A 23475-nucleotide genomic window follows, 5' to 3' on the forward strand; every position below is an offset into this window, starting at 1 on the left:
GTATGCAAAGCCTGTTAATGTGGTTAGTGTCACCTTGGAGAACCTTGCTGCAGTTACAGAATGAATTTGCACATCCCATTTTTACAAGATAGCCTGCAAGATGATTGTGTTTTCACAGTATGACTGTTGAACTTGATGGAGAAAAAGGTAACACTGTCATCTTCTCTGTATTAATGCCAGCAAGGGTGGCAGGAGAAGTTATTAAAGAATAGGTCCCATCCCACACTGCACCTTCTCCTTCACCCTCACTTTCCATGTGATTGCCTGAATTTAAAGATAAAACTTAAATACAATCATTCCAGCAATATAGATCATATTTTCTGCCCCCCAACACTGCACCCAGCAACTATAGAAAGCAGAATAATTTACAATTTGTAACAGGGAATGTTGCGTGATGAAGTGGACAACACAGCAGACTCCTGAACATGACATTGGGTCACTCAACAAAAACCCCAAGTATCTGAGAAGTCAATTCAGAAACACAAAGTTTATAACAAAGCTTAAGAGAACCAGGCATCAGAATAACACACACGGAGACCAAATCTTTTCTCCTATACAAACAGCCCCCTCAAGACTCTTTTAAGCTCTTTGTCTTTATTAGCCTCAGCTATTAAAGCTAGATCTCCAAACATTTGCTGTTCAAAAATAACTTGCCATCTTCCAAAGGATTCCTTGTAAAGCAGTGCAATAAATGCTCATGCCACTAGCTACTTGCTATGTGTTGTAAGACCTGGCTGCTTCTCAAGACCATTTACAAGAGACCTGTTTCTGTTAAATATTTTGGTTTCTTTTAAACATTTGCATTAATTCTTACCTATATTTTTTTAACCTATACTGGTAAAATGCCTATTCTCTACAAGATGCTGCCTTATTTCAACATAATGATCACTATTTCATTTAACTAAAAAGCTCCCTCTCTAAGAAGTACAAACACAACAATCCACCACCACCACAATGCCTGTTAGCTCCCCTCTTTTGGGCAGTTGTGCTTGCTTGAAGAAAAGCTTTTTCATTTGTGTTTACATAAGACCTGTCTTATTTAGTCAATAATACAATGACTCACTTTGGGCTTTATGAGACAGCTGGAAGCAGAACACTGAGCAACGAGAACCCCCCCATCCCCAAAAATATTACTGCATTTCCCCTTAACCCTCAGGACTGCCCCCATTGCAGCTAGCAAGAACACTAAAAGCAAAATTATACCAAAATTGCCTTTAAGGGTGGAAGTATAGCACTTAGACACCATTGAGTGATAACGTACAGCAAAGCCAAGCAACGGTAGAGAATGGAAAACCAGCAGAGCAACCACCAAATCATCCTTACTCTGTCAAAAGCTGGTGCAGCTTCTGGTAGCCCCTCTCCAAGGCCAAGCTCACAGGCGTTGCCCCTTCGTTGTTGTGGATGCTGAGAGCTCCTCTTCCACCCGGCTGCTGGAGCAGAAACCACGTCAGCCGCAGCAGACCCAGCCTCACCGCAAAATGCATCAGTGTTTCCCGAGGGATGTTCTCTGGGAAGGGGAAACAAAAGGAAGAAAGAAATGGGAATTCGTAGGCTTGAGGGTTTGGGGAATGTTATAATCCCACATCCCAGCCCCACCACACACAGCGGCTGGCATAGAGCTGACAGCCCAAAGGAACCTGCAGCACCTGGAAAAACAGCCTGATTGCCAATATCCAGGAGACACCAGTCTTAAAGTGAGGGACACGCAATGGTGGGACTGGAAGTGCTCAACACCTCTCATGCTGAGACTGACCACAGGTCAATGTGAAAACCTCACCACTTCCTAAACAGCCACAGCCACCACGTGGCTACAGCATGTCCAAACAGAAGCATGGTCAGGTGGGTTTTCCTGGATGTCCAAACCTTCTCCTCACACACTCAGGATCAGGTTTTAGGGACAGACAAATTTTGTTACCTAACGGGATGCTGATCTGTGCCAAGGCATGGATAAAAAAAAAAAAAAAATTACATTTAATGTACAAATCCAAAGCAGTTATAAAGGAGAACTGTTTAAAAACTCATATAGACAAAAAAAAAAAAAAAAAAAAAAAAAGAAGAAGCAAGGGTTTTCTTTCCTGGTTTGATTATGCCTCAGACCAGCTTTTCTCAGCTTTATACAGTAGCTCTCTCATTGTGAGTAGCAGCATTTATAAACTACCAATCTCCGCTGCTGCTTTTTGTGTTTAATAACCGTGACCTTCTAATTTGGTAAAAGTCACTCTTGAGCCTGAGCTTTCATCTCAGAAAAATATCCCCCTACTCCAAAAGCTGCAGCCCTAGAACGATGCTCTGAAAAGCTTTAACCAGAAATGAGCTCCAGATGCACTGCTGAAATCCAGCATTTGCAGATCAAAGCCTGTTATTTCTGTATGAAAGGCAAAAGCATTTGGGTTAAAAAAACTGCAAGAAATAAAAATTTGTTCTTTTAATTAACAAAGGATTTCAGTATTGACTGACAGCAACAACAACAACAAAACACCAACTGGGTCTCAGAAAGCCATGCCAATGAGCACACTTGGTATAAACCCTTTAATATCACAGAAATGATTTATTGGGTTATTAATTTGGGTGCCAGCCAAACCGATACAACAGGTTTTAAAATGCATGCACATAACAGCTTTAGGATTTAATCTTGTATTTTTTTTTTAAAGAAGTGTGCCCCAAGAGAAATCACTTCTTCAAAGTGCTGCTGTTCTTTCTTACTTACTTTCTTTAGGGACGTCATTAAAACCTTCGGTGAAAAACAAAACAAAGCAAAAACAGGCAGTTCTCCCCTGCCTCACACACAATTTTTCACAACTTTTTGGATCGAATTCTGAATAACTAATCTGTATTCAAGAACCAAAGGCTTTCTGGCACCACTTCTCTTCCAAATGACTCCAAATTAGGTCTCTGGGCTACAAACCAAGCCTTCCCCCTAACCTCCTCATGATTACCGTAAAGCAAAACCAAGCTGTCCTGAATACATGAGTGTGTCTGAATGGAGGTTCCAGCTGATCAGAGAAAAAGGGAATGACTGAGCTCTCCCAGAGACAAATTCCCAGCCTTTGGCTAAGTAATAACAAGGATTTGAGTATTATTATTTGGGTATTACAGAGCGTAATGATTTAGAAATAGCACAACAAGGAGGTTAATCAATGGTTGCAGCCCTGGATTTAAAGAAAAATGAAAAATAACACACCATATAGACAGACACAAGGGAAAGGGCTGCAAAATGTGGATATAGGTAGGACTTGCCCACAGTGAAAGCCAGTGCTCGAAGTTTTACTCAATGAACTTGCACAAAGCTCCCACACTACCTGTACACTGACTGGTAGAGTGAACATAATTAATGTGGTGTAACTCTTCCTACAGAGAGGTAGGAGGCACAAAAGCACTTCTCTTAGAGCAAACAACAGCCATCCAAATACAGGATGTGTTGCACTGGTCTGGCCACGTTCTGTTCTCACACGGGATCGCCTGTTCCAGCTGCTACGTTGAAAGGGAAAATCATCTTCCTAACTAGAACAGACAGCCTTGCCCCAGAGCTGAGCAGTGTAGACCTGCAAAGCATAAGCACAGGTCCCTGGACCAAAATGCTTCTTCCTCCAGCAGCTGAGAGTATTACCAACAGGGAGAAGCATCTTCTGCTCACCAACTCATGGTACACCACCAAACACACACTACCAGCTTCAAGTTCTGCAAGATGCAGGCAGATATTCCTCTTGTCCCTGAGCCAAATGGTTGCCTCTGTCTCACATGTCCACAGATGAAATGGCCCCTCCCAGTTGTCACAACGCCTCCCCAGTTGTCCCAATCTGCTCATATGACTGCACCTTCTGAGAACATCTTTCCTGTTCTATTAAAACAATCTTCTTTATCACTGAATCAGTGGACAGGGTAGTTCCAGAGTTTGGATGGAGGTGTCTGCAAATGCAACTGAAGTGAATGTGGCCCTGCCCTGGTGCCTTTGGGCAATGATAATGCGCACACAGGATCTGTACAAGACGAGGTGGCCTGTTGCCACCAGAGCATATTAAACACACAAGCTCACTATCCAATTTTGGAAGGCTCCGCCTGACACAGAACCTGGCAGGAGGCCACCCTAACAGATGGGCACAGATGATGGCAGTGAAGAGACAAAGTACTGTACATCCAACAACTGCAGGGGCCCCAGGCAATGGCTTTGGAAGGTTCTGGAGTGTGCAAAACTTGCATGGTGACAGTTAAAAAGGCATGTGCCATCTGTGGGCTGGATTAACTACTAATATATAATGAAAATGCATCTGTTGGTGTATGGTATTGCTCAAAACTAGACAAGAGCTGGTCTGCATCAATTATGGGCATTTTGCTGGATGGAAATGGGAGGAAGACAGACAGATCCCTTCAGACTTCCTACCTTTGAATGGATGAAGCTTGTCACACAAAATGTTGGAAATCTAGTCAACGATTTTAAGATCTTGTCATGGTGCAAAATGCATATCCCAAGCATGAAAGAATATCAAAAGCTTTAACATGCAAAAGCCAGAGCTCCTTCTCCTACCACATACCAAGCAAGAGCTCCGCATCTTAAAATGCCTGTCATTTGAATGCCAACAAGAAGCTTCTGGTAATTAGGAAACTGTGGAAATACAAGACACACAATACTGAAAAGGCCAAGATTGTTTTGTTCCTTTCTCGTTTCCTAGTAATAGGCAAGAGTTGAAACATATGATTATTGCCCCATAATGGCAGGGCACTCCAGTCCAGCTGGCAAAACACAAGATTTTGGATGTATTATTTTTGTGTAATTTTCTTCTGCTGTGATACATGAACAGACAGTTTATCTGCGCAAATGAGGACCAAATTTCCATATGTACTTTGCTAATAGTAAAGGATTAAGGTTTAAGGTGTCATTAGCAAAAAACAAATAAGCATTGAAGGAAAAAACCAAAACCTTTGAGTATGACATGCCCAAGAACACTAAGTAGAAATTTTCATTTTAAACCTGATTAAATAACAGAAAAAACCTGGTGTTCCCTTTTAAAAATAAGGTTCCAGGTAGAGTAACCTACACCTAATGCTCAGTTTATTCTCCATGCCCTGAGACATCTCATGAGCCAGCCACGGAATGGGGTAGCATTGCTTAGTCTTCCTGCACTGGTGACCTCTCCTAGGTTCTCACCCAAACTCACGTATACTCAGCAATTTGGAAATCTACCGTCAAATCTGGCCTCAAAATCTTGCTTTCAGCTGGAAATGCTCTCACTGCTCAGATCAGTCCTTGAGAAACAAAGGTAAAAAACCCCAGAACCAAGCTGCCACCTCACACCAAGGTTCTAGAGCAAGGCTCCAGCAGACAACTGCACTGCAGAAAGGTCAAGGCAAAGATGTTGTGTTTGGAGTTACAAGCTCAGCTAATAAAAAGATGTGTGGGTAATTCCTTTCTTAATCTGATAAATAAGAAATTTTTCAAAGCACACCAAAAGATCTCTATTCCATAGTCCCCATTCCCACTAATATCAAAGGGAACAGGAACATTCTCATGCCAACAATTTCTCAGCCACAGACTGAACGGTACATCTCTGTCTCGAGCAGCACATTTCTGATGCTGTCTGAACAAGAGTTGCTTTCTGCTTCCCATCTTCCACTGCAGAGGGCACTAAATTTAGGTATGGAAAAGATTTTTTACATCTTATTGAGGACTGCTGCTGAACAGAGCACTTTGTGCTGATGGCACTGAATGGACCATGCTGATTTATACCACATTGTGCTTTATCAGAGAGCACAGAAGCTGAGCAGCAGACCGGAAAGGACATGAAACCCAACCAAAGAACACCTGTAACTATCACACTGAAAGGGTTCCAAGGGAAACTGTAACAAGAGCGCAGCAGATGAACAGATTAAAGCTCTGTGTCTGAAATACATCATCAGCAGCATAACTTTAGCATCCTCCCATGGCAAAAAAGGCTAGCTCCTAATAACCAAATTCTGAAAGTTTTTGAAAGCTTTTTAGGATTTTTTGTTTAAAATAAGATGGTTTTTTTGGTTACTTTCTCTCTTCAGACATGCTCCCTCCCTGCAAAAAAAACCCAATTCATGATCTCTATTTGAGGTGACACTCATGTTGTCCTGTACACTGAAATCCTACTGGTTTTGTACATGAAGCTATTAAACCCATAACCCTAATACATTCAGACTATTTCAAACCAGGGCAGGGAGTTTTCCTCTATACCCACCCCCTACCTGGTGAGGTGTAGCGGGTTGAGTTCGAAGACATGAGGTCAAGGAGTTTAATTTCCCATTACTTATTGAAGATGGGTGTTTATCTCGTAGCATTTCTGGGAAGCTGTACATATTCAACACATCAGTAACTACAATGAGTTAAAGTGTTCTATGTAACCTGATGGTCCCCTGGTTATCAGCCTGAAAACCTGGCTCACTCTCTCACAGCAGTCCTTACACTCCCAGGGGAATTGCCCCATATCACAGTGATCACAGCAACCCTCTGTCAAAATTAACCAGCTCCTGAAGCACCACCTCAGAAAATTACCAAACCACACAACCAAAAATTAACCATTGTTTTGGGTTTCACCACTCACTTTTAATCAGCAAAATGAAAAGACTGTTTTCTCAAAGGTTTTGTCAGAATATTACTTCCAAGTTATTTTGAAAGTGATCTGTTTACTAGTGATACAATTAAGCTCTCTAGCTTTTCATACCTGAGCCTTAGATCCTCCCTAATTTTTTTCTCCCTTCTTTTTCCCCACTGCAACATAAACAAGCCATAATCATTACTCATACCTCAAAATATTCAGTTGTGGTTTTCTAGTTAGCTAGTTTTCTCTTCAGTCATTTAAAATAGAACATCACAGTCCTGCATTTACATTGCATACATCCTCAGGATACATATTAAATTTTGATTTCTAGGCATAAAGTGTAACAATCTGTTCCATTTAAATAGCTGCCTTTAAATGCCACTGAGAACAGTAAATAGCCCTACGTTTGACAGCAGTAACAACTATGTTCTTTAGAAAGTTACAGTGCACTTGTAATTATTAAGACAGACATGATTATATGGCACCTGAAAAAAATGCTGTGTTTGGAATACCACAGTAACAAGACTAATCCCTAATTATGGATATTCTGAAATTGTGGATGCCATTGGAGTTCATACAGATAGACAGATAACTAAGAGCAAGGCCCAGGAACTGTTTGCTGTGGAGGAACAGTTTATGGCTGGTGAAGAGCACAGTTTTGTCTCAGGGACCGTGCTCTTCCCCAGCCACACACTGTCCCGGGCTCTCTTCTGCCTCCCAGGTCATCCCACCAAATGGCTGAGTACCCTGTGCCTGTCCCAGCAAGAGAATGGAGCCCAAGGACCTCTGATGGCAGGAATCTTAGGTGGTCCCATCCCCACTTCCGTGCCTGTATCTGCTCACTGACACAGCAGATGAGTTCAACAGCCCTGGGAGATAGAGCTTGGTGAAACTTTTAGCAGCCCCTCTGCCCTCTGCAGTGTGCGACAGCAGTGAACTCCTGCCCTCTGCTCAAAGCCTGGCCAGGGCTGGGTGCAGGCAAAAGCAAGGAGAAGCCTCCACACAAAGCCACCCCCTCCTCAAAATTCAGTCTGGAGCTGCGCTCAGTGGTAGTTCTTGTACCCAGCTTCTTCCTGCAGAAAGCCATTACCTCCTAACTTTTGCAAAAGTTAGACTCCTACTTCAGGCCTTTGAAAAATCGACCTTTAAACATGGTTCTCAGCAGCAGCTTCTCTGAGCAGCAGTTCCCCATCAGGCTGTGGTGCTCCGGGAGCTGGCGGAGGCTCCCGGCTCTCTCCTGCCTTCAGAGGTTTTGCTGAACAGCAGCGTTTTGTTTCCAGCCCACAAGAGCCCATAGAGACGTGCCAGCTCAGAGGCAGAGCTAAACATCTTTCAAGAAGGGATCTGACATTTTCTTTTGTTCTCATTTCTATAGTATTTTCTCCTTCGAGAAGGTTATTTGAAGTTATCTGGTGCTGACATTTAGGGAAATGTGAAGCATGAATCGGAATAGCTGTTCATAGGTAGTGACGCAGCGCAGGACAGGGTGTCCCACTGCAGGCACTGGCCAGAATGTGTCTAATTGTTCAAATGCTCCTACAGTGCAATCTTTGCAGTGCTTTTCTCTCTCCCACACACAAATTAACACACAAGCACCAGTATAAGGGTGCTATATTTTAGCACAGGGTTTTTTCTAATCTAGTGCTCCATCATAAACCAGGGACATCTCTTCCATCTCACTCTAGCAAAACAAGAGTTTTGTGACCAAAAGGATGCTTATGCATGCAAATCTTTCCTGTCACAATCACAAAAATTCCCCCGAATTCCCTATGTATAAATATCTCACTGCAAAAAACTACCATATAACTCTACCTCTAACAAAAAGGGAACCTATTTTATAGCAGCAGTATTCTTGAATGAAATTGGCATTTAGTGGTATTACATTTATTCCCTTCTATCTACACACACCTCACCACAAGATGCCAAAACACTCAAGAGTAACAGAATTTGGCACTACAGAGCTCCCCCTTCTCACTGTGGATGCCACGGATGCTCCACAGGTCCATTAGCATTCAGAGCCCTGCATAATCACAACTTCCAGGCACACAAGCACATGCTGAGCAAACCAACCAAATCTTACGGCCTCGTTTCCCTAAATGCTGATTTTCCATAGAATAATCAAAGTCAAAAAGAGAAACCAGATCACAGCCTTCCTGCAAAATCAGCAACAGTTCAGTTTCAAAGTTTTCGTTAAGATCACTGTGATCATATTTTTATCACTTAAACCAGAAATGTCTGAGTTATCTCAACTTTTTTCAAATGCAGAAAGAAACATCAGGGACTGCCACACAGAGGAAAAGAATACCAAGTGTTTATCTCCTTGTAAACATACGACAGCTGCTGAATTTCTATCAAGTAACCATTAAATGTGATCAAGTATTTTAATGTCTGCTAACATGGGAATTGCCTGTCCTTGTATTGAGGTCTACAAAAGCAGTCAGCAAGATGGAGAAAGATAAAGCAGGAAAATTTCCTGTGGAAAAACCCTGTTGCAGAGAGCAGAACTGAGCCTGTTGCACCAAGCAAGCTACATCCCAGCCCTATTCAAGTGTTTGTGCCATTGCATCCTAAAAAAGATAGCAGATGTCTCACATCCCTGAAGTGAAACTATTTGCCAAAATACCCTGAAAATTTACAGCAAGGATTTGTACATAGTGGAACTAGTCCCCCTGTCTCACGTGTGTTTCCCTTTACCCCCTTGTGATAAAATAAGCAGAACTCCAAGAGCATGGACACACCACAGTATCCAGAACACCTCAGCACTTCTGCTTCAGCAGCCACCAGACACTCTGGGCCAGCCTTGGGGTTTATTTATAAGCTCTCAGTAGCTCTCTGCTGTGGTTAAGGGTCAAGTTTTCCCACCCTTCCCTTCTTTTATCTGCAGAATTGTCCAGGTTTATTTTGGGGAACTGTTGTGTTAGGCCAGCCAGTGTGCAAGCAGGGAAGTGATATAGGGGAAGAGCCCCAAGTTCTCCAAGAAAAATCACATGTATTTTTCATGTTACAGTCACTTTGCACCTGTCCTATAAACCCAACATTTACAACAAACACCAAATTTGTGGCACAAGGGTATTTCTGGGAGCTTCAGATATTCTACACACGGGGTTTTTTCAGCACATAGCACTATGCCAATACACATGCCATTGTTACACACACAAAAACCCCTTTCTGGCTGTATGTGAAAATACTGTCAGCCAGTGCTATTTCATAAGAGAAGACCAAGAGAAATCATGAGTCAGTGCCTTTTGTATTTTAAGGCGGCTGAAGGGCAAGGCATGGGATGTGGATGAACATCACATCCCATCTCTGAGCACAGAGGCCACCACACCCTTTGCAAGGTACATAGCGGGTTCCCAAGGCAGGGAACCCGTTCTCCCAGGCTTTTTACCTCTCACCCAACCTGCAAATCTCACTGTGCCCCACAGGTCCTCACCGGTCAGGGACTGGTCCGCTCCCAGCACGTTCCATTCTGCCGGCAGCTTCAGGTGTCGAAAGGCCAAGGCCACTTTCTCATCCAAGAAGTCCACATCTGCAGCAGGTGGCCTTGACCGGTCCAAGAACCGTGTGAAATTCAGCGCCTGCTGGTTGCCAGCACATGTGGCCAGAAACTGGGCGGCATCGTAGGCTTCGTCCTGGACAAACTGGAAACTCTCTTCTGCCACAACCAGAACGGGGTGACCTTCTCTAGAGGCACAAAGTGCCACCTTCACTGTCTCACAGCAGTCATGGCCTGCAAAGCAAAATTCAGACAAATGTTAAAAAAAAAAGAACAAATGGCACGGGCTGAGGAAACACAACTGAGAAATTCCTTTGACATACACACCCTTTCATTAAATCAAGTAAGACCAAGTTATTGAGGGTCACAACTCCAAAATAACACCATCTTTGGAATTCATATGCATCATCAGAGATAAGTATTTCTTATAGACTTTAAAAGGAAAAGATGTATAACTCTTCTCTGTCCCAGTATAAACAAAGAACTATAAGCCACCCAGGCTATTTATATTCAGCAACAAGCAATCTCAAGAGTTTTAAGTAATTTAAATAAAGATTTTGCTAACATACCAAAATCCAGATTATATGGACAGAGTTTTCTTTCGCAGCTCCGCAGGACTCCAGTAACTCATCAGAAACTAGAATCTGCGTGCTGCTAAGCTACATACTCCAACTGCTGTCATGACACTTGGCTTGCACCGAAAACACTGAGATTTCACCTAAAACAAAGGTCTACTTGGCTATGAGAGCACAGCCTGCCTGGGCATGCCCTGTGTGTGCTCACTGCTGCACCTGCCCCTTGCATTTGGGTTCACACGACAAAACTAAGATGCTTCTGCTAAATAAAAACATGGAAATGGCCACTTTCCATATTTACAAAACAAGAGGGTTGGAAGTTTGATAACTTTATTATTTATTTAGGGCAGGGGAAACTGGAGAAAGGAGGCCCTGGCATGGGAGCAATTTCATTGACTCAGAAACTTGAGAAGAAAAAAAAAAAAACAAAAAAAAAAACCAAACACCAAACCAAACACCTTTTTGAAATTTTAAAAGGAAAAATACACTTTGTGTCCAACACAACCAAGACTTGTAGTTGTCAGACATGCCCCTCAATAATAAGGTTTGTGTTTCAAGTTCACTGTGTGGCACAGTTTCTCCTTCCATCCTCAGACTGACGTCATGGCTGTTTTTGCCAGAACAGCATGGACCCTGCACTAATTACTGGAAAAGCTTCTCTTTGCCCATGACCTCAGCATACTACCACATTCATGAAACCCTGCTTAATTAAATACAAAATGACGATTTATTTTTAAAGGCTTGGAAATTCAATTTAAACCCCTATTTGTGGTCAGTGGGAAAGTTTCCTTCTTCTGTTGGGGCCTTTTGCTGTTGATTTCCCTGACAAAAGGAAAAATATGTCCCTAATCTTCATGGTCTTTCAGCCAACCTCGCAAATCTGTTCTGAGGCTTTTGGCATCCGTACAGATTTTGTCTGCTGAAAGAGGCAATCCTGAAGTTAATTGAAAGGTCAAAACTGCTATTAGGACACTGTGGGTAACACCAAAATTGTCAGGGATGAGGCTGTGGCTTCCTAAGGAGAGCAAATGCAGCTGGAAAGGTATCAAAGACAAGTGGAGAAGGGGAGGAAAACACACACGGTTGTTGCTGCAACTGCTCAATACAACCAGGACACTCTGAAGCTGAAAGGTGAGAAAACTTCTTTGTTTCCAGCACCAGGTATCTGTTAGCAAGAGGATGATGTGAAAGCTGAAGGAGTAGATTTACTAGTTTTGTTGTTTCAAAGAATAGGGGTAGGAAGAACTTCTACTGCTCTTGCAAATACTGCATGTGCACTCTAATAATTACTGTATTAGTACTAAGCTGCTCAGATGAAACCCATTCACAGATTCCACTCATCCCCACAGTAACAGCCCCAAATGCTCAAGGGAGAAGTGGGGATGATACAACTTTGGGGGAACTTGCCTTTAAGGCCATTTAGAACTGTACATGCCTTCCCCTACACCTTTTGGCTTTGCTGATCTTCCTAATGACATCAAATATGGAGCAGGTAAGACATTAATTTTGTTTGCAGCCTCCACAAAAGCAGTGCTCTACATGCACACTGTGAGAAGACCATGCCAGCCTCAGGGAGCTGACTCAAATTCTGCGAGCTGGGCTCTCCCTACTGCAGAGCAGTGGAAGGTTGCTAGAATGCAGAGTTTAAAAAAAGCCAAACTTAATAAAAGATTCCTTAATAGCATGAGAACAGCTAAAGCTTTGTTGGGTTTTTTAAATTATTTTTTAGAATATTTTCTGCCTATTCCCATAAGAATCCCATCTGCAGAATAACCTAGAATACGGCTACGCTGCCAGCAAACTTTCAGGATTGAAGCAGCAGGCAAAAATGGCCCATGAGCAGCCAGAGAGAAATCATTTGGGACAGTCACTTCCTTGTCACAATGCCAAACAACTCTGCTATGGGAGCAAAAGCTCCTCCATCGAGACAACAACTACAGAAACCTCCATCAAGATACGTGACCTCCTTAAAGCAGCACATCACGGATGTACACAAAATTCCCTTGGATGGAGTGTGTGTTAAACACCAGCTGCAAAATAAAGGTGATAAAAAGACCATGTCCTGACCTCTGACCAACGAGGAATCTACTGGAACTTCCCCAGATATTGAATGCAGCCTAGAAGAGAAAGTGACAGACCTGACGATCCATGTTTATGTAACAGGATCAAACAAGCATCGTGCTAAACCCTAGGGAATGTTCTTCAGAAGGGCAAACGCTTGCAGTGCTTTGATGTTCTGTTTCCTCACATCTGAGGAGATGTCAGACGTGGGGGTAAGAACGTGGTACAGGTTCTGACTTCTGGCAAGCAGTTCAAATGAAAGGGGAGTCAGTATGTGACAAGAGCAGACAATACTAGAAAGATTGCTCAAGAGGTCTCTGCCCCCCTGCTTTGAAATGGCTATAGGAACAATGTGAGCAAACATGTCCCCAGTACAGGAACCTTCTGAAGGAACCATCAGTGGGGCAACACTTCTCACCACACCAAAGACCAATGGCCTGGACTAATACCTGAACATTACCAGAAGGAAGCTGAGCTTTCTGGCACTCTCAGGAGGTAAGTGGTTATCACTGCAGGAACAGCCCAAATCTGTTTTCACGAGGTTAAGTAACTTGTCCGCAACCAGAGAGCTCCAGGCAGTGCCAGAACAGCCAGTACTGCTCCTGTGCCTCATCCTTCTGCTCTGTCTGGCAGGCAGCAGGGCTTTCTTCTAACATGGGTTAAGCACCAAGTTATGCACCTTGCAACCATCAGGGTCATCAACTATGGACTGCTGCAACACCCTCATACACCCATCCAGATGTGGAACAGAACAATGTCTGACATTAAAAAGGAAAAAAACCAAAACCTGAGTGTGTCAGCAGGCTGACTTTGGTGTTTTGGTGGAATGGAGTTAATTTTCTTGGCAGTACCTAGTGTGGAGCTGCTTTGGATTTGTGCTGGAAACAGTTTTGATAATCCAGGGATGTCTTCCTTCTGGCTGAGCTGTGCTTACACAGACCTAAGGCCTTTTCTTCTTCTCACCCACCCCACCAGTGAGCACGATTGGGGCACAAGGAGTTAAGAGGGGACACAGCCAGGACAGCTGACCCCAACTGACCCGAGGGATATCCCACACCATATGGAGCCATGGTCAGTGTATCAAGCTGGGGGAAGAGAGAGGAAGTCTCCATTACATGGGATGGAGCCCTGCTGCCCTGAGGATGGCTGAACACCTGCCTGCCCATGGAAAGTAGGGACCTAATCCCTTGTTTTGCTTTGTCTGCATGTGACTTTTGCATTACCTATTAACCTGTCTTTGTCTCAACTCTCAAGTTTTCTCACTTCTACTCTTCCAATTCTCTTCCCCATGGCACAAGAGGCAGCTTAGTTGCTGGCTGCAGTTAAACCATGACAGTCAGGAAGAGCAATGAACCTATTTATAAAGGTTTGCATTTTCATAGCCTAAAAACACATGTAACTGAATAAATCACACAGATGAGTGCACCTCAGAGAAGGGATGAGAAATCCTCATGCTTTACACACCACCATCAGGTTCTCAATACTGCACCCCTCCTGACTGCCTTCAGTCTTCTCCAGAAATCAGGCCCTTTGGCCAGAATAGCAATCAAAATGATGAAATACTGAATATTATCACACTGGTACCATCCAGCAGTATCCTTGTTCAAGTTTTAACTCTCCTGACAATATCACAGTGTTTCTCACTAGCTGACATCTCAGACTGCATGGCTATGCTTCTCTTCTTCACACTTTTTTTTTTTTCCACAGTACAAAATGTGGTCATTTCCATGCTGTCTTGACTGTGATAAAAGTCAAATAACCCATCCCTTAGCTCCAGCAGCATTGCATTTTATCCCATTTCTCCTTCTGCTCCTCAGTTACTTTAAATCTAGCTTGGAAACAACTCATGACTTGGAGCTGTTTTGAGAAATACCAACATACTGCAGCAAAAATACAGAAACAAAAAACTATTTCAGTCTATGCAGAGATGGTGCAGGGACTAATTCTGCTGTGATAAAGCTTATTCCTCATCTACTCATCAAACAAACCATGGTTCAAAAATTATTTTAAATGAGACAACAGCTCTCGAACTGAAGAATCCCTTACTGGGAATGAATGGGGACACTTAAAATGAAGCTTGCTCTGGGGAACATACAAGAATGAAAAATGAAGACATGGTGCTCTGGTCTGTCTGTTCTTAACCCTGAAGAGATGAGATGCATCAGCATGACAGCACGGCTTCCTCTACATGATAACGATGCAGAACAATGAGCAGGAGAACAGGGGGAGATTTCCCAGCTGTAAGTCATCAGCAGATAAATTAAGGTACAGCTTAGTCCATCTAACTGCTACCTGTGCCTGTGATCTGGGGTGCAGTTAAAAGGGCAGCAGCCAAACTCTTCAGACATTTTCTTGTTTAACAAGGTCTTTGTGGAGACAAAACACCCCTAAACAGAGCTTTATTAAAAGATGATTTCATTTCCTACTCCTCCAAAAGTGGAAATCCTGTCCAAACCTCCTATTTTCAGAATTCACATTGGAGCTATCAAACAATGGGCCCCCAGCCTAGGCAGCTATTTAAAGCCCTGCTGGAAGCACATGTTTGGGTTTGCTTGGTAGGTGACTAAAGACTAACTGCATCCTCCAAGTTACCATCGTGGACCTGGGTTGAAAGAGGCGTTATAGAGAGATTTAAGGACAGGAAAACCAGACAATAAATGTTATGAACTTCATGAATTATCTCAGATTTGCATCCAAGAGATGTTGCCATCTGGTGGTTTGTGGAAAAGGAAGCCAAGGGATCTCCTGTGACCATCCAAAAAGGAGTTCTTTTCTGCTTCAGAAATCCTGAGCTGTGGGTCTGAAAATCAGAGCCCGTCTTTGAAGTGCATTTGTGTAATGTACACAGTTACTGTACTCACTCTTGCAACACAGGAAGCCTTATGAAACACACAGGCACAGCACCAGCAATGGACAGGAGCCTCTGCTTTTCCTTTGAAACCTTTCACTGGAGAGGTTAAAGAGAGACTGGAGAGGGGGTAAAGGTTTTTTTTTAAAGGCCCTTTACACACTGTAGATGCCCTAAAAACTTAGAGAAGTGTAAGACCCCACACATTACATCTTAAATAATTTCAACATCTTAAATAATTTCAACACAGATTCAATCACTTTTTCCTGTGACTGATGTCATCTGGTACTGGCATCATTTCCTTTTAATTACACTGCCTCAAGCAATTAAGTACACCGAAGAGGATGAACTGCAAAAAGTCTTCTTGGCTATGCTGTTTTAGTCTATTTTAGGGGTTTTTTTGTTTCCTAATTAAGAGTATTTTCAAATCCACAACTGGTATTGCCAAGTGGCCATTTGTTATGCAACTTGTTTACCCTTCTGGTCTACCAGTACAAAGATTGTAATTCATGAAATACAGCTTTTTCTATGAAGAGTTGTTTCTTAGGGGAAAACAAAGTCTGTGGTAGAAGTGAATAAAGCATGACCATATGTAAAGGATCTCACAGTAAAAGAAAAGTTTGAAATGAAGATATTTCCAAGCTAACTGAAATTAATTTTTGTCTATCCTTTTAACTAGCAGAAAGAAAGTAAGGAGGAAAAAAAAATCAAAAAACAACTCTGAGAGCTATGAAATTAAGAACAAGTTAAAGACTGAAGCTGCTTCTCTGCCTTAGCTCAAGCAGGGAGAGAAAGCTCCCAGTGAGTCAAGGCACTTGGAGTCAATGGGAATGTGTCAGCCCTGTGGAAACTGCTGGCAAGCAGCTACCAGCAGACAGACAGTCTCTCAGATACTTTTTCTACTTCCAATTTTGATTCTCCTCCCCTTTGAAACCCACACAAGAATCCTGCACCTTTTGAGAGCAACAAACGTGAAAAAAGCGATTTTGGTATTACAGAGCTTGGAGTAGATACAGCACATTGCAACAGCACTCACCAAGGCAATTACATCTCACAAAATTTACTTCTTGTTTTGGTGACCTGGCTCGCAGACAGGGTATTTCTCACCCTTCACTTATTTGATTAGCAGCTGCTGCAGCTCTGGATTTCTGGACTGTCTCTTCCTATTTGAAATTTCATTTCAAATTTCCCCCGTGTCTCCCACACTTTCCAGACTACCAGTTGCTAAATGCAAAAAGCAAAATACATGTCCAATCATACAGCTGCTATGGTGATGCCATACAAACTTGCACTAGATGCACCACACAAATACTGGAGCTCCCAGCACACCAGCTCCTGCAAGAAAATTTCCCCAAATCTCCCCAAGAGCTTCCCGATGCTCAGAGGCCTCCACTGGCCACGGCAAGCTGTGGTTGGGACTTTTGACTTGTGTGGACAGTGATGAGGTCATTCCTTCTTCTGCTGATTTGCTTGCCAGATCATGATTTGAGGACTTTTATTATTGGGTTGGGTTTTTTCCCAGTGGGAAAAAAAGCTGCTCTAGCAGAGAGGCAGGAGATGAGGCTGCTGTCTTGCAACGAAGGTTTCACTTCCCTGCTTTACACAGATTTCCTTCACTACCACATGCAATCTGCTTGGCCTCAGTTACCCTCCCTACCCTGCAGAGATGGCGGGAAGAAAAAAACACATCCAGATTATGGCAGTCTCAGCTGCTACAGGAATAAGGACTTGCAGAAAAGCTCAGTTAATGACCAACACCAGTAGGACGAGCATCTGTGACCTAAGAGGACACATCCATCCCCAGCAGTACAAATTCAGCAGCCAACAACAGTTTAACCACAGCAGCAGAGATGGTATCATTTCTCTGCTTCCCTCCCTGCTCAGACCTCTGATATTTTTTTAACACCCCAACTCCAGTGACCAAGCTTTTGCACTAATGAGATCCACACCAGAGCAATGCCAGTGCCATTACACCTCCACCTTAACGCTGTGTCTGATAAAACAGTGCTTGAAATTGTTCTGCAGAACTACACAGTGCCTCTGGAACTGAGGAAAACTGCTTTCACTAGGGAGAATTTCAACCAGATGATTTAGAAATTGAAGAACTGTAACAGTGACAGTAAGGCCAACAGTTAAAGAAGGTTTTGGTAGCTTTTTGCTGAGATGAACAGAAGCTTCGTTGGATGATGCAACCTGGTGTGTCCTTAGGCTGGCAAAAGAGCTACTGAAAGCACACAAAACATCAGCTCCTGGCTAATTCTTGTGTCTCAGTAGCTAATTATGACACTTCAAGTTATGACTGACCAGCTAAGATGAGAATCTGTTTCTTAAATTAACACAGCCAACAGCAGAGCAGAATAACCCATCCCATCCTTCAGAGCAAGTGCATAAATACAGGTAAGTATTCTGTACTTTGAAGAAGTGATGAATCTCTATTTATCCACATTTTCAGGTAAAATAAAGCTGCTCCCATAAATTTACCATCAAAAGTCCTTTTTTTCATTATATACAGAAATAAAAGCTCACATTTGAACAGTAGTATGGACTAGATATATTCAGTGTCTAAGGCTGATGATAAAAAAAAGCATAGGAAAGAGGCAGATTGCTCTCATAATTATATAAAATGCAGCAGTCATTTAATTCTGCAGAGATAAGCTTTTATTTGGGTAAGTCTTTCAGGATATAGAGAATTTTCACATACAATGAGAATTTATGAGGTATTTTGACAGTTTATATTTCCACTCCATTTTCTCTAATTCTTCACCTAAAACAACTTTATGTTGTTAAGATTTCTTTTTAAATGTGATTTTCTTTGAAAGCTCTGCTAAAACATTCTGATTAATTTTGGCAGCAAATGTACTGAAATAATTTGTCTTTTACACCTCCATATATCAAAAACCTACTGAAAAAGACAAGAACCAAAAATTACAAATCTGGGCTTGTTTTGCTTCAGCTTTAACAGAATTACAGTCACCCCTTTCAGCCCAGCCACTGATGGACTTCATCTGAAGTCTCCTGGGGACCATATGAAATATTGAGGACTTGGGGCAAAAATGAGGGAAGAGCCCTCAAGTGCAGAAGGGATGAAGGGTAGGTTCAAGGGAGGCAGAGAGGCTCCTGAGTGAATCAGCCCTTCCTTAATCCACCTGAGCTGTCCCGGAGGAGCAGCTGTGCTCCCAGGGATGTGCAATGCTCCTTGCATCACAGGGACAAATGAAAGATGCTCGGAGCTGGAAGTAAAGGGTGAGATTTTGGCTAAAAGCTGCTTGCAGGAGATTCCTTGCAGGGCACTTGCTAAGTGCCTGGGTGTTGGAACAAGGGCTGGTCTCACACACACTTTGTGTTGTTCATGGCTAATCCCAGTGAGGTCAAATAACGCTCTGAGTCACCAGAGCCATCGCCAAGGCAACTGTGGAATATACAGAGTAAACACATGATTACAGATTCACTGAGCGTCCAGGAAGGAGGAGGAGGAGGAAGAGGAGGGAAACTGCGTTGAAGTAAGTCATACTTCCACTGAAATCAGTATAGTCAGTGCTGAAACAACACTGGACAAAAGCACGGGTGTCAGCAGAGGGTATGAAAAAAATTAGGCTTTTCCCATTTTTTCCTTTGCCTTTCCCCAGCACCCCCTTCACCACCAAAGTGGTTTCTTTCTCAGGTAGTCTCACCAAAATGAGGTATGAGCACAGATGAGAGTGTTATCCACATGGCTGCTTTACATCTGAGACGTCACCTCTTCCTTGCACCACAGCCCTGGACAGGGCAGGAATGACACTACCTTTCTGAAAGGTCCCTTAAAACTTTGTCTGAAACAAGCTCTATTTTGGGACAGCACCCATCCTGGTCTAGCATCACGTGCCACAAGATCATGACTAAACTGGGTAAAAAAAATCCAACAAAACAATCCATTATTGCTAAAGGAACAATTGAGAGAAATTCCCTCTTTTCCTTTTGAATCATGATTGGAGTCAGATTTCCCACTAACAGCGACAAAACGAGCTGCAGGGAGCCCTCCCCGGTGACTCAGTTTTATCTGGGGCTGGCAGGACAGGCAGTGCCCAGAGCATCACTCTGGTACCACCTGGCAGCCACCGCCCTGGCCACATCCAGCACTGCTCCGAGGACAACAGTGATAGGAAAGCATCGTTCCTGCCCGGAAATCCCATCCAGCACACTGAAGGGCTGAAGGGAACACTGAAGCTTTTCAGTTCCTTTCTTGGCGAAGCAGCCACAGCCCCGAGGGAGAGGTGAAGTCATTGCAAGCAGGGCTGGCAGAGCCCCACGCCCACCACACAAAAGCAGGGAAGGAGTCACCCCCTCTCCCCTCTTCTGGGAGAAAACAAGCACTAATCTAATTGATTGCACGGGGCTCCAGTCATCAGTAGCCATAAAAAGACTTCTCTTCCCAAGCCAACTGAACAACATGAACAGCACAAAAAGAGGAGGAAATGAAAAAAACGGAGTGGCCAACTTTTAGCCACTCATTCCCAGGAGAAAAAAACCTCCAAATTTTACTCCACGTGCATCTCTAACAAAACAATACTTAGGAGGTAGATGAAAAGACCAACCCAAGAAAAACATTTGATGGCCTGACTTACACTGTGTGTAGTGAAAATGTCAGGCGTTTTTCTCACACTGGTAGCAATGTGCTGCATAGCAACAAGTCAGAATGAAAGGTTAATGGTGAGGACTGCAGCCTGGAACGCGCTCATTCCCACGGTCCTGAAGTCACCAAAGGGAAATGCCCCAATTCTTTTTGTTTTGTTGGTGGCACAAAGGATAAAAACAGTGGTGGACTTTCATTTGGAAACCCACCTCATCCGAACCAGCCACGGAGAGACGGCACCAAGCAGCACATCACTTGCACTGCAAGAGCTCCAGAAATGCTGTGTGGGCTCTGAGGTGAACAGTATTTAGGGGAAAGGGCTGTATTTCACCAGGAAGACAGCAATGAACCTCATCAAGTCAAGTGGATGATAAGTAGCTAACAATTACTGGGCTCTACACCATTTGGGCAATAGCATCTCTAAAATGGCAAATGTGTATTCCACCATCTTTCTTGCATTTAAAAGCTTTTTCCCACATCTAAAAGTAACTGTGAATTTTCTGTAAGAGATCACATAGTTACATATTAAACAATTGCAATCTCAAAGTCATATAATTCTAGTGAAATCAAGAAAGAGGTTTTTGAAAGGCAAAAGCAGTCATCCAAACCACATGTTCTACTCCCTGTGAATGTGTAAATGAGGAAAAAGACAACCACGAAAGCAGCACTACATTCCAGTCCACTTGTAGTAACCAAATTTCACACACTGATACACTAACATGCAAAGAAAGGCAATTGTTTACCAGGAGAAATTGTCTCCAGACTCCCAGGATTAATCTTTCTCGTGCTTGTGCAGTGTTGGACAGTTGATCCAGTGAAGACCAAATAAAAAACTACATCATCTTCAACTTTATCTTCCTCAGTCAGCTGCACTGTAATAACAGAGTCACCCTAGGAAAAAGGACAAGAAACAAGGTTAGGTTTACATGACCAAGATCTGCATCATCTAAAATAAAACTACTTTTCCTACAAGGTTCACACTCTCCATTCATACACTCCCTTCACAAGACTCAGATATGCAAGTCAACTTCAGCATCAAAGCCAGCCAACATCCAGGAAATATGCTGAATGCAGCTCTAGGAAGAGACATGTAGCAATCTCCAGGGTATATTCAAAACAACGACTTAATATGGTGAAATCACACCGAATCTAACAAACGTGTACACCCCACATATATACAGACATATCCCATCATATATGCATAGGTGAAACAACAGAAATGAGATAGTGGCCTAAAATTGCCTCTGCCTTCAGAAAGTTGAAAAAATTCCCTAACTCCTGCTTGAGTGTTCACATTTCCCCTGTCCAATCTAGCACTGCATCCATAATTCCAACTTGATCACTGAACGCATCTCTCATCCACAATCCATCAACACACAAAGATACCAAAGTTTTATATCCACTAAGATTTTTTTTCCACCTTCCTTACATAGAAACAGTAACTGTGGTGGTACAGACAGTGGTAGCTCTTCTCACTCATCTATAAGCTCATGCCTTGGTGAAAAGCTCTGTGTGTTAGCAAAAACAGCAGTTCTTCAAGCTTTGAGAAAAAAACCTCTCATGATCTGGTGGTTGAACTCTCCTGCTTAGTATTATGGAGGGTTTATTTCAGTATCTCAGCATATTTTATCATTTAGCTCATCTCTGCTCTCAGGAAAAATTATAAAGGGCACACATGGTTAAGACAGTTAACCCAGCAAAGGGTACAGTAAATACATCTGAAATTCCTACATCTGCATGGAAAGGAGCAAGGGCAATATGAACCAACTTCAGTTTTCCATAGGGAAGGGAAAGCAAGGAAAGAGGATGGCTTACAACTACTGCAGAACTAAGTGAAGCATTTTCATTTGATGAAAAAAATCATAGACTCATTTAGGTTGGAAAAGATCTCCAAGATCATCAAGTCCAACTGTTAGCCCAGCACTGTCAAGCCCATCACTAAACCATGTCCCCAAGTGCCACATCTACACATCTTTTAAATGCCTCTGGGGTCTCCCCATACTTCGTTTATCAGCCTGAAAAATTTATATAAACTACGAGACACTGAGAACAACAGTCTGTGATGTGACCTTCTGTCCCTTTTCTGTCGAGATCAGAACCAGGTGGATGCCCCAGTTTTACGCTGCAGCTGTGGCTGCCAGCTCTCTGCCACCACCCCACTGAGCATATGGTTACAGCTGCCAATCTGGAAAAGATTTTAGTATTATTATTATTATTACTGCAGATTATGCAATTCTGATTTGCATATTCAAGAGTATACACATGTCATTTCCTTTAAAACCTCCCCATTAATATGACTGAGTTCATCCCTTCTCTTTGTCAAATACAACTACTGCAGAAAATTCCCAGACTTCCAGGCCCTCCCGTACATCCGTCCCGCGTTAGCATCACTTCCCACGCTCAGCCTCACATCTCCCTCTTTTCTCCCTCAGCTCCTTTTACGCTTCCACCTCCAGTTTATGTCCAGTTCTCCTCTGATCCAGCCCATCTGGCACCTCTTGCCAGGGGCAGGACTGCACCTTGTTTTATAAAAACAAGATTTTGCAGGGCAAGTACACAACCAGCCACTGGTCTTAAACTGAAATATGTGGGTCAGTGCTGTAACCCAGGAAAGAAAACCATATATTAAAAAAAAAAAAAAAAAAAAAAGCTTAACAGAGCAGTGAGTGTATTTTGCATTTTCAGAGGTTGTAGAGTTACAAATGTAAATTTTAGGAAGGTCTCACGCGATAATATCAGACCAGAATTCCAGCTGGGGAGGAAGGAACCATACAGCAAAAGTCTCTCTTGTATAGAGACAGTGTTAAAACAAAAACAGGTGCAAAAAGAAATAAATCAGGCTTTAAATTCAAGCATGACCAGTTCACATACTGAGTTGAAAACTAAATATTCCATTTCAAGCAAATGGATCCAGATTTGAGCTGATGTTCAAAAAAACAAAAGCACAAGTTTTAACCTAAAAACCCTTTGTGCTTTGGTTTTTATGTCTTTGTTCAAACTGTTTCTCCCTTAAGGCAAGAACATACACAGTACTTAAACAGATTTAAAATACAGGTGACACTTCAGAACACTCACCAACAGCACTGAGTGTTTAACATGCTATCTGTTAAAAGGGATTTTTCTTTTATTTAACTCAGAAATCAAGTACAGCTGGTCTAATTTTTGTGAAATCAAAGCAAATTGACATAGAGTTTTTGTGAGAGGACACCTGTCTATCCATGCAAACTACTCGGATTTCTAGGGAAAGCAATTTAATTTGCATCAGTATTGCAAAAGACAATTTGTATATTTTGTTATTAACAGGAAACTTAGTAAATACATGTAGAGAA

General features: G+C 42.6%; 1 protein-coding gene across 4 annotated transcripts in view; it reads right to left on the reverse strand.

The window, feature by feature from the left end:
* The window catches only part of AKAP13 (A-kinase anchoring protein 13), a 202319-nt gene that overhangs the window by 109687 nt on the left and 69157 nt on the right, over window positions 1-23475 (reverse strand). For all 4 annotated transcript variants that reach the window (XM_039557341.1, XM_039557343.1, XM_039557342.1 and 1 more), the window contains exons 5-7: window positions 20890-21037; window positions 9991-10287; window positions 1324-1507 (exon numbers count right to left, since the gene is read on the reverse strand). In XM_039557341.1, the coding sequence (XP_039413275.1) occupies window positions 1324-1507; window positions 9991-10287; window positions 20890-21037 (629 nt within the window). The remainder of the gene's footprint in view (window positions 1-1323; window positions 1508-9990; window positions 10288-20889; window positions 21038-23475) is intronic.

The sequence above is a fragment of the Corvus cornix genome, chromosome 10, assembly GCF_000738735.6.
Source record: "Corvus cornix cornix isolate S_Up_H32 chromosome 10, ASM73873v5, whole genome shotgun sequence".
Classification (NCBI taxonomy): Eukaryota; Metazoa; Chordata; class Aves; order Passeriformes; family Corvidae; genus Corvus; species Corvus cornix.